General features: G+C 38.6%; 1 protein-coding gene across 2 annotated transcripts; it reads left to right on the top strand.

Annotated features, from left to right (window-relative positions):
* Positions 1-37: 37 nt before the first annotated feature.
* LOC122027788 lies at positions 38-3,823 on the top strand. Of its 2 annotated transcripts, none has more exons than XM_042586799.1 (2): positions 38-263; positions 3,602-3,823. In XM_042586799.1, the coding sequence occupies exons 1-2, from the start codon at positions 112-114 to the stop codon at positions 3,678-3,680; spliced, it is 231 nt and encodes a 76-aa protein (XP_042442733.1). In that variant the 5' UTR covers positions 38-111; the 3' UTR covers positions 3,681-3,823. The 2 variants fall into 2 exon arrangements, 1 of the variants encoding a protein (XP_042442733.1); XR_006124522.1 differs by having other exon boundaries at positions 65-2,698.
* The last annotated feature ends 8,339 nt before the right edge of the window (positions 3,824-12,162 follow it).

The raw sequence follows: 12,162 nt of genomic DNA, 5'->3' as shown, positions 1-12,162 counted from the left end.
AGTCACGTGCTTCATATAATCGACCGTTTTATTCGCAAATCCGGTATCGATGATTTCGTCTCAGTTCAAGTTCATTAGGGTTTCATTGCTTTACTTGAGAGAAGAGAGACGATGGCGCTGACCAACTTCATAGTGACGGTAGTGGGCGTGACCGCTGCCGTCCTCCTCCTCCGCAGCGACGTGAAACAGTCGGCCGCTATCTTCCGCCGAAACGTGCGCCACATCCGCCAGTGGCTCGAAGAAGAGTCCACCTCCGCTTCCAAGTAAGAAAATTTGCAACTTTAGAACCGTTTGATTCTTCGAGTAAAGTATGTGCCACGATTCTTTGTGCATATGATCAGCTTATTGTTCCTTTGTTTGATTATTGACCATTTCAGCTTGAGTGGATCGTTCATGTATCTTACTACTCTGAGATAGGCTTTCACACTAGCACAATGTGTTCCTTAAAAGTTTTAAGTATTTATTTAGCCTTTTCAAGCATTTCATATATATCACATTAAGTTGATTATAAACATCTGCAAATCGCGATTTAAAATCTTGATTTTTTTCCCCAAAAAATGATATCACCCAAGTGCGTGAGTATATTTTTTTCAAACATGCATTTTATAACCTAAGAAAGCATCGATCTTTCAAAATCTATGGACCTATTGCTTATTGTTAATGTCCTTTTAGATTGCGTTTGCGACTCCATTTTCTTAAGGAATAATGTTTCTGGACTTTAAACTGTGAATAGTTGATTAACCTAGAGCTTCTAGTTCAGTTACTTAAGTTTTTATGTGAAATTTTCTAGGGTTTTGTGTGCATGTAATGAGTTTGGTAGTTTGTAAATTAGCCTATTTAGGATAAAATTAAAGATTGCAGGTGGATGTTTGTTCCAAGTTGATATCTGATTTTGTTTTGAGGCCTAGTAACATTTTTTAGATATTACATCGAGAATGTATAAACTGTTCGATTGATAATTATAATAATAGGCAACCAGGTGCATCCATTCATGAATCAAATTAATAGGAGAGATCATATAGCAAATTGGAGATCTGAATATGCAACTGTTTGCTTAGTTGAAGATATTCAAAAATGTAAAACCAAGTAGAATCCTCCAATGAAACTATTAAATATAAAATAAATTTGAAAAAAAAAAATCATCTAATAAAACATAATAAACAATAACCAAAATTACCATATATGGAATACATGAATCCCACTTAGCATAACAATTAACAAGGAGCGAAGCTTCTGAGTAGCTAGTTGTTATACTTCCCAATAACTAAATAATTCCACATTGAATTTCGTTATCTTCAAAATTTGATGACTTGTGCGTGTAGTATCAACCATGTTTTTTCCTTACCAAAAGTGCTTCCTTTTCTGGATAGTTGAAAGGATGCGAACTATCATTGATCCAACAATTCTATAACAATCATATCCAAAGTAGAAAGAAACAAAAGCCAAAATGTAATACACATATTGGAAAAAGCTGATTTTCTTGCTGGTATCATATGAAGTAAACACATACATGAGCTTTATTAGTTATTACCGCCAATTACTCTCATGAGAGACAATCTACATCATCATGAAATATCTAAACCAATTCCTCAATTGCATTTAGAGATAGGATAGACTTGTTGGAAATCCATAGGTGGTTGGTGGGGAAAGATAGTTCTGTACTTGTGATGAGTACATTTTGTTGATATTGGAAGCACCAGCTAATCAAACTTGTGTTTTGATATTGGCAAAGGTTCAAAGTTAAATTGTGTTGTTGTTCTAACGAGTCTAACTGAGTGCGCAAGAAAGTTCTAAGTGATCTTAGGCAAGCTAAAAGTCCTAGTTGACGTTAGACAAAGAAATCCTAGTGGACACTAGGTAGGTGGAAAGTCCTAGTTGCGACTAGGCAATGAAGTCTTGGTCCGGGGGACTAGGCAAAGTCTTGGCAGGTCAAGGACGTCGGGCGAAATTCTAGGGTCATGGACACTAGGTGAAAGTCCTGGGGTTGCGGACACCAGGTGGAAGACTGGATGAGTTGGAGATTGGACGTCTAGCGGAAAGTTCTGAAGTCTCGGATGTTGAGCAAAAGTCCAAACGGTTTAGAGGACCAGTTTGACAAAAGATAAACTCTCTTGAGAGGAATATGTGATGACGCATTTCCTGTAGAAAGAACAGTAGGCGTTGGTTCGACGAGAGTTTCGAGGGAAATCCGAAAGTCAAAACTAGATAGTCCGAAGACTGTCAAATATTTTTATTTCGATATTATTTGTTGTGCTAACTTTGTTTTGCAGGATATCTTTGGTATTTTGGATTAACATGCCTTGCAGGAAGTGAAATACACAAAAGAACACTTGGGTGAATAGTGCCCGAGGCGTCTCTTGTGCTGCTGGAGGCGGCTCAGTTGCCTTGGCCAAAGCATCGTGCGGATGGGCGCGGAGGCGCCTTGGAGCACCTGGAAGGTGCCTTGGAGGTTGGCGTGGAGGCGCCTTCGAAAGGATAAAATTCGCAGAATGCGGTGATTATCGCAACCGAAGCTTAGGGGATAAAATCTACACTTGGAGGCACCTTCAACATCTTATAAAAGAAGTCTTCGAGCAACTCTCTCAATAAAACTTCAATTAACAATTTCTCTCTTGTGCACTGCTCCAAAGACAACGCTGCGGTTTTGTGATGCGACTCCGACGACCAAAAGCCCGGAACTTCTAATCCTTAGTTGTAGGTATAATTTCAGTTATCGCATTTAAATTATTGACTTGTAATTCTCTGATTTATTAGTAAATTGTCCAAAATAAATACTCAACGAGTATGAGCCTTGGAGTAGAAGTCATCACACTTCAAATCAAGTAAAAAAATAAACTTGTTAGCGATTGTTTGTTTTTCGTCTCTTTTTTCCGCTGTATTTATTTTGATCGATTGTTTTCTAAAATGTGTGAAGAAGTCACGAGCGTTATCCCCCCTCCCTCCTCCCCTAGTGCATCGATCCTACACATTTATGGGGAAAGAAAGACTTGTGTCAACCAGAGCCATTTTTCTCAATCACATTTAGAGATAGAAAAGGACATTAAAATCAAATGGTGGCCAGTGGAGAAAGATACTTCTGTTGTTGTGATGAGATAGTTCTATAATGCAAATATCTCTATTTTAGTGTGAGTTGACTTGGTTATGACTGTCATTTTTTTTTGTCTTTTGCTCTTTGAGGCTTTTTCTTGTAAAACTACGCAATAAAGCTACAAACTAACCTTTCCACACTTTTTGGGATTTTAAATTGTGTCTGAATAAAGATTGATCCGACCTCACAAATTTTTAGAGCGTTTTAAAGTCACATCCGCTTGTGTCGAACTGTTTCTTATTCTTCAGTCATAATATTTCTTAATGATTTTGCACATTATATCCATTATCATATCAACTCAAGCTCATTTTAGGCCATATGTGGTGTCTAGTAGTCGCTCAACAGGGAAATTCTATTGCTTCTTATTTCACTTTGCCACTAATAAATATAAAGTGAAGGTCATAGAGCTTCTAATGCTGATTCTTCCCCCATAGTTTTAAGGAAAAATGTTTTTTGTTTCGCGTTGCGATTCCAATCTTGCCCTTTATCCTACACATCATCTATCTACTACAGATCTGTGGAACGATCAGCACCAAAGGAGTTGGATTCTCAGGCAGTGAAGAAAGACATTCCCAAAGATGAGAAGCTTTAGAACAGGAGTCTCAAATGGATGTGAATTACACTGTTATTTTCTTATAGGAATGCTTGTATTTTTGTTCCCCGAATAAGAGCTATCTAGGAATTTTGTAAGTGATTTTGTTGTAAAGATTAACTAGTGGCGAGACATTTCTAATAAAGATCAAACATTTTGTTACTCTTGTTTTGACTGGAGATACTGCTATGTAAATTCTAATTATTATTATTGCTACTATATTAATCGTATTATAAGATATAAAATCAGGATACGTCTAGTTTAGTTTAGCGAGGAAATATCAAAATTAAATTGAAATATTAGTTTCAAAAAATCAGTTTATTGAGTTATTTTGGTTAATACTAAAATTTTAATTCGGCTATGTTAGATTTAGTTTGAATAACGAAAAATTGCTAAAACCAATTAGTTTTTTCAAAAATTATTTATATTAAGATTATTGATAAACGTTACTATAGTTTAGGGAATATAAAATATAAATAAAAAAAAACTACGAGTTAAAAACCTTAATTATTCAGTTTAATTTTAATAATTTGGCATTTTACCAAATAGGCGTAGAATATGGGATATATTAAGCTTGTATAATTACCAAAAGGCGTATTAAAAATGTGAAAGTCCTCTTATACCCCCTTCCGTCAACATCATCTTTCCCCACCCCATTTTCCAATGTGTCCGAAGCATATTTGAATTGTTTAGATTTAAATATTTCATTGATGATTCGGATGTTAATGGTGTCAACCTCTTTCTCCTTCCCTGTCTTAACTCGTGCAACTTGCACGTTTTTCTTAACTGTCCAATTGTGAAAGTCTTTTGCATAATTTTAGTTGCGAGATCGTCCCCCCCATCGAAAGACTACATAAATGTCTTCGTGTGTCCGTCAGGTGACATCAAGCATTTCCAACGAAAAGCCATACTGGTCCGTCTCTACAGTGAAATTTAGGGTTTCTGTCAATACTCTCCTTTCATAATGGCGGAAGGAAGTGGGGTGGATGGTTCATCCTCTGCTGTTAAATTATCCGCAAAGGTATCACCTTCAAAGTCATTTGATTTGCAAAGGCTCAACCAGTTTAGACCGAAACTATATTATGACAACGGTGATTAAAGTGACCTAACATGCTGTCCCAACTAGCATCTTGCGGTGCATTTTAAAGTCATTTGATTTGCGGACTGTTGACCTAACATGCTGTGCATGCTGTCCCAACGGGTAGTGAGATGACTACTGGTTGGGACAGCATGTTAGGTCACTTTAATAATTTTTTTGAAACATCTACAAAGAAAGGAAGATATTATGGATGTGTTAGTTTACATAATCGACACATAACAATGATCAAATCAGGCCCCCTTTAGTATTTTCTTAGAAATACAAGATATATAGCATATCCGTAGTATATTGGTCAATATATTTCAAAATTGGGATTCAAATTCTAAAACTTTTAGATTCTCAGGTACAACGTATAATTGTGAATTTTAAGAATGAAGTAATAATTTATTAAAATTAAATAGTTTGAAAATTGTGATATTTATTTATATTGGTCTGTTGATGGTCTTGGTTATTGGTAAATCATGGCAAACGAGAGTCTGAAATGATCTTATATTAGGCCCAACGTGGGTTTGAAATGATCTCATATTAGTGTTGAAGCAATCTAGTGTGACCCTAGGTTTTGATGGTTGGGCAAAGGTTTAAGTTAGACTTATTGTTATATTTGATATGCATTGTGAGTGTGCAGAATACAAGTACAACAAGGAGAGTCCAAGTGTGACTTGGCAATGAATGAAGTGCTGGAGGCGCGACCTCTTGGCAAAGGAAGACCCGACAATAATGACAAGGCCGATGGAAGCTACAAAAGGCAAGGCGTGAAGGATGGGGAGATATCCGAGGGACGCGAGGCTGATGGAGGAGGCTAGAATGGCAAGTCCAGGTTGTGCGGGCAAGGACGAGTGCATGAGAGACTGTACTCAGGATAAAATTCCAGTGTGTACTGTAGCAGTACTGTAGCAGTCGACTGGTGTTTTCATCAGTCGACTGGTAGCCGATCGTTAGCTTGTAATGATCGAATTTTACTTAGGACCAGTCGACTGGTGGCGGAAAACACAGCTAGGTGTTTCCTCCCGAGCTCTATTTAAGAGAGCTCGGGGTGCTTGACTATGGTTGATGAAAATAGAGGTGGTTAACCCCTATTAGAGTCTCCAAAGTGCTCTTGTGTGCTTAGTGTGCTTGTGCGAGTTTGTGGCTAGGTTTCTCCACCCACAATGAGCTATATGAGCTAGCCAAAGGTTTTCCGAGGAGTCATCCACAGACGGATCATGATCGTCCACTTTACGGACAACCGTGGAGTAGGAGCTCTATCTCCGAACCATGTTAAATTAACGTGTTAGGTATAAAATATGGTAAAAAAATAATAATTAAATAATAATATTATTTGAAAAATAACTTTATTGAAATTTTTAGGAATTTTACGGAGCTCATAAGACGTATTTTAAGGAGATCAAATCTTGGGTGGTAAGAAAACCTATTTGGAATATCCAATTAAGTTGGGAGTTGATTAAGAAATTTAACCTATGGTTTAATTAAAATACCTAAGGTTAAAATATTTATTTATTTATTTATTTATTTTTTATTTTTCCTTCTTTTCTCTCTTGAGCCCTAGTAAGGATCCTCTGGTCCGTAAATTGCGGACCAGAGGATGGTCCACTGATGTGGATCCTTGATTTGGATGAACCCCACCTATTTAAAGATGGGGTCCATCCAAATCAAGGGTCCTCATATAATGGATCATCCCCTGGTCCGTAATTTATGGACCAGAGGATCTGCTCTCCTTGAGCCCAATCCCTCTCTTTCTCTCCCTCTCTGCGCCGAATCTCTTCCTCCTCATCGTCGACCCTCCTCCCTCTCCTCCTCACGATGCCTTGCTTCGGTTTCCCTTCTCCCATTTGCGCCAATCCTCTCCTTTACCTGTGCCCTAAATCCACGCTGCCGACTCACATCTTCCCCTCCCGATCTCTCTCTCGCGTGCAGAGCCGCACCATCTCCCATGATCGCCGAAGCTCAGATCTCGCCACCACCTCAGATACAAACATCGGCGTAGACCTCCTCTCCAGATCTGCCACCTTCGTCTTTGAGTTGTTCTTCTCTATGTGGGCTGTCTTCGGCCAAGAGTCCTCATCCTTTCCTTGTGTTGATGCTGCGCGATTCGATTGTAATCGACTGTTGAGAGATGACCATCGATCTCCACCGCACGTTACCAGTAGCTCTCGGACTGTTGGTCTTTCATCCCTTTCGATTGTCACGAGCAAGATGCTATGATCAACCCTGGTGCCGACCTCTCTGATCTCCCTGGGGCATCACCGCTTTGTTTTAGTTTTCATACCACCTTCTACCATCCGGGGAAGAGCCATGGTCGGCTGCTATATATTGCTGCCAGAGGGTTAGGATATTATTGAGGTGCTGATCTAGCGCTATCCTCACTCGTGTGCTGGCCACTGCTCATTGTTGACAAAGAAGTTGAACGGAAGATGCTGAAACAGTGAACAATAGCTGGAGGAAAACTGTAGGGTAACTAACTCTCTGATATAATTGGAATTAATTTGTTAACTTAGACAATTGAATGTTGTTGGGGTCAATTTGGTTTACTTGATTTATGATATCTGATTAATTAAGGTAATAAGAGATAATGGGATGGTAGAGCCATTGATTAGTTGAATTCATGTTTTGATGGAATAATTGATTAATGGAAATTGATTGAGTTAGATAAGTTCACGAGTGTTATCAGAATAATTAAATTGATGTTGTGGGTTAATTAATGATTAGTGGATTTTGAAGGATTTATGATGGATCCACTTAGGGTTTCCTAATTGGATTTGGATTTAAGTTAGCTATTTGATGTATGAAGGGATTCGGCTGTGATCTTATGATTTGTTGCAAGACTTTGATTTGAGACGAGCGTCTCGACCTGGGATTGTTAGCACGATCGACAGATGAAGACGGATATGTCTTGGCTTATCTTTTATGATATTGTGACTTTGATATGCATAATAATTTATAGCTAGTAGCAATGATCATGCTTAGATTTGTCCTTGGTATGTCACTATTTGATACCTATATTATGTTATGTTTGTTGCCTGTTATGTATCCATGTTTATATCTCTTGATTATGGTCATGTGCACCTTAGTTCCTAGAGGAAGTGACATACTAGGCTTCACCGAGTATAGGACTAGTTTCTTTGGATTTTATTATCTGGCATGTGTACTTAGATCTGTGATACCTAGGTCGTGGTATGGTTTATTTTCCATGTTTGGTACATATTATGTGGAGGTGATTATGGTTAGGATTTACATGCTTAGTGTCATGCACCATCTTGCATAATTGCATGCTGTGCGATTGTCTGCTCCATTATTGTTGAGCACATCTCCAGATACATGATTTGCATACACAACCACTCAAGGGTTAGTGGTATATCAGGCAGGGTGTGTGCAGTTGCTCTGTCAGGCTCTGCTGGTCCGCTCATGGGTAGTGAGACTGTAGCATGGTAGCGGGCAGGGATCCCTCCCATTGACTATGATACAGGGAGATGAGAGCATTGCGCTCCACCACTCTGATTGGGGTAAGAGGATAGATGTAGTCTAATAGCATTCTGTCCACTCGGTCACTCAGGAGCAGTGATGACAGAGTGCACAGTTGTCATAGCCCTACCCACTCGGTCTCACTATCGCGTGTGAGATGACTAACTGGCGTCAGGGGTGACACATGTTATTTTGCACCATTTTGTATGATTGCATTTATTGCTTAGGATTGCTGTATATTGGTTGCTGTATTTTGGTGGTTGTATATGATTGACATGCATACAAGAGACATTATATATATGGTCTGACAATCCTTACATCTGGATAGGAGATCCTGGTGAGTACAGTTATTCTTCTGTTATCTTTTCAGTTTGCATTTCTTAGTATTGATCAGAAGATTGTACTCTATGATTATTATTGATAGTTATATCTTACTAGGCATGTCAGCTTGATATCCGCTGAGTTCTTTGAACTCAAACCGTTGAACTATTTCTATTTCAGGTTGTAGGTAGATTTTTGGAGTCGCTTGGAGTATCTTGTTTGTCGGTTCGCACGTCACATCCGAAGACCTGTTTCTAGTTTTCATTTGTACTTTATTTGGTCTATGTTTTTGGTTTACTTAGTAATGTAAATTTAGGTTTTGGTTCCGGAGTGTTGTTATGTGGTATTTTTGTTTGATTGTTCTGTTGTGTAAGCCTGGCCGACTAGCTATCTTATTTTTGGTTTGTAATGGTTTTCTATCGTTTCCACTGTGTTTTTGGTATTTTGATCCAGCCGAGTGGGTTGTTAGATATATATATATATAACTGCGTGGTTGTATTTTTTATTGTTACAGGCGAGTGGGCTGAATATAAACTGTGTGGTTGTGTATATATTCCAACCGTGTGTGACTGATGTAGATCTGTGGATGTAGAAATGATTCAGATTGTCACTGGTACAGGGGAGATGCTGTCGGATTTTTCTCTGGCTGGGATTCCTCGGGGCGTGACAGTTTATTTAGTATCAGAGTCAGGGTTTTCGAGTCTTATTTCCTGTGTTTTGGATTTCGTGTTTTGGTTTTCTCGATATGACTTTTTCGGGTTTTGGGACCTAGCAGCAGGAGGATATCTCCAAGCTATAGGAGGTATGTTAGTATATTGTTATCATACATTTCTGTTAGTATATGCATTTTCGACTATGATAGTTTGACATGTGTTAGTATTCTTTGTTAGTACCTGTCTAGTTGTTATAGCATATATTACATGTATTGGGTCAACCATTGATCATGATCGACCTTAATAGAGATCAAGAATTACAGTCTCAAGTGATTTTTCATATCATACCACCGGTAGTTTTAGCTTCTATTACTAGTTTGTTAGGAGTTGGAGGCACATACCAGTCCCTGTTATTATTAGCTGAATAATGGAAGTAGAGTACCAATTTAACGTAGTTAGTTTCGTCAGTAGATAATTAATTTACTCTTATTAGATCGGTCAGTAGAAGACTGATTTACAGTTGTTGACTTGAGTAGTTGTGGATCGATTTATCTTAGTCGCTTTGTGGAGGATTAATGTATTCTTGTTGGATTAGTTAAGTAGATAGCCGATTTATTTTGTTGGTCCGATCAGTAAGGGACTGTCATACTCTATTTTTAGAGGTTCTAATTTTTGGGTTATTCGTGTTTAGTTAGATATCTTGAGCACATTGGAGTACATGACTTGTACCGACGTGGAAAAGACTAAATTAGTTGTATACCATTGTCGGCTTGGTCAGTCTATAGAGGATCGATGTATCCTATTCCATGGGGGCTTTAATCTTAGACTGTTTGTACTTGGTTGGATAACTTAGAAGGTGCATTTGGCTAGATGACCCCCACTGATGTAAGAAGGTGTAGAGCTAATTGCTTAACACTTATAAGATGCAACCGTTACTAGGGTGTATAATGTGGAGAGTACTTAAGGTATATGATAATAAACTTTCCTCATTAGGTATAGTCTCTGTAGTGGTACAACATGGACGTGCAATGTTGAACGATGGTGGGTATTTCTTTCTTTCTCTATTAGTTCTTTTGAACTTAGAGCATGGTTAATACTGGATGGTTAGGCTGCTATACCTTGGATTATCTATGATTGATGTTTTCCTGTGTGATACTTATGCTTGATTTTAAGGTATACCACTAACCCATGAGAGTAGGTGGCGTAAGGTTTTGTCTGGTTGATTGGGTTAATATGCTGATTATGTATATCTATGTTGTGTGTACACATGATTGGTATATGTTGTAGGAGTCCTAAGATAGACTATCCATTTGCAGGTAGTGTTTGTATACATGTCTAGTTATGATTGTTGTAGGTTTCTTGTGGATTATACCTATGTGGTTAAGTGTACGTGTCTGATTATTTTATTGGAGCTATGTTGTCGATTGAATCTAGGTAGTGGTATGTGCACATGTATTTGGGTGTTATGATGGAGGTATCTTGTTGATTAAATCTGTGTCGTGGTATGTGTACATGTAATTTGATGTATTAGTCGAGGTATCTTGTTGATTATATCAGTTCTGTGTGTGTACTCATGTCTCTTATGTTTATTGGAAGTATTACGTTGATTATACTCTTGGCGATGTGTATATATGTTAGGTGAGTATTATTGGAGGAGTGTTGTCGATTATACCTACACTGATATATGCACACGCGTTCGGTATGTATTGTTGGAGGTATCATGCTGATCATACCTATGTTGTGTGTGCTCAAGTGCGTGTTGTGTGTGCACGTGAGTCGGGTGTATTATTGGTAGTATCATGATAATTCTACCTATGTTAAGTATCTATCATTATGTCTTTGGCTGTATACTTTATCAACTAATTCTCCTATTAGTGAGTGACCCACTACGATGTTGAGAGAGTTGATAATGGATTTGATATGTTTACTAGGTTGTTATACCCTTGGCTGCCCATAGTGAACTGTGGTAGAGCGATCTCGTGCATTCTCTAGCTAGATAGTTAGATGTCTTGATCACTTATGGATTGTTTATGGTGAAGCGTAGCTCCCACATATTATAGATTGTTGTGGTGGAGCATTGCTCCCATATATTATAGATCGTTTGTGGTGGAGCGTTGCTCCCACATATTGAGGATTGCTTGTGGTAGAGCGTTGCTCCCACATATGTTATTTTTCTTGTGAATGAGCGTTGCTCTCACATTTGATGATTTATTCTTTGGTGTTTATTGTTGGAGATCTTATGGTTGAGGATGTCTGATGTACGAACATTATAAGTTCTTGGTTTTATCATTTAGGCTTATAGTGCCCTAGATGTTATCATGGACTCGATGATTTGGGTATCCCTAGGATATTGGATCAATATCCGTTATCTTTATTGACAACGTGGTGATCTATTCCCGATCCGAGGTGTATCACGTACACCATCTTTACATAGTTCTAAGGATGTTTCGATGGGAACATTTATATGTGAAATTTAGTAGTGCGTATTTTGATTGTCTTCTGTGAAATGATTGAGACACATGGTCACCAGTAGGGGTATACTGTGGATCCACAGGAGATAGAGGTTGTTACCAGTTAGGAGTTGTCGTAGTCTATACAGGAGACTCACAACTTCCTTTGTCGAGCTAGTTATTACCGGAGGTTCGTTGAGGGTTTTCCTCGCGTTGCTATGCCACTGACACGCCTGACCAGGAAGGGCGTGAAGTTCACGTGGCCAGAAGCCAGTGAGACCAACTTCCAAGAACTGAATCGGAGATCAATGTCGGCACCAGTTCTGGTTTTACCCTATGGAGAGGATGTGTTCGTACTCTACACCGACGCTTCTCTACAGGGTTTCAACGTTGTTTTGATGCAGTATGACAGGGTAGTCTCCTATGTTTCTTGTTAGTTGAAGAAACATGAGAAGAACTATCCAGTACATGATTTAGAGCTGGCCGCCATTATCTTTGCT

This window comes from Zingiber officinale, chromosome 1A (genome assembly GCF_018446385.1).
Source record: "Zingiber officinale cultivar Zhangliang chromosome 1A, Zo_v1.1, whole genome shotgun sequence".
Classification (NCBI taxonomy): domain Eukaryota; kingdom Viridiplantae; phylum Streptophyta; class Magnoliopsida; order Zingiberales; family Zingiberaceae; genus Zingiber; species Zingiber officinale.
This window is presented reverse-complemented; position numbering and strand designations above follow the sequence as displayed.

Coding starts and splice junctions, on each gene's coding strand:
- LOC122027788 (XM_042586799.1), top strand. CDS start 112: ATGGCGCTGACCAACTTCATAGTGACGGTAGTGGGCGTGACCGCTGCC. Junction 264..3,601: donor GAGTCCACCTCCGCTTCCAA/GTAAGAAAATTT, acceptor TATCTACTACAG/ATCTGTGGAACGATCAGCAC.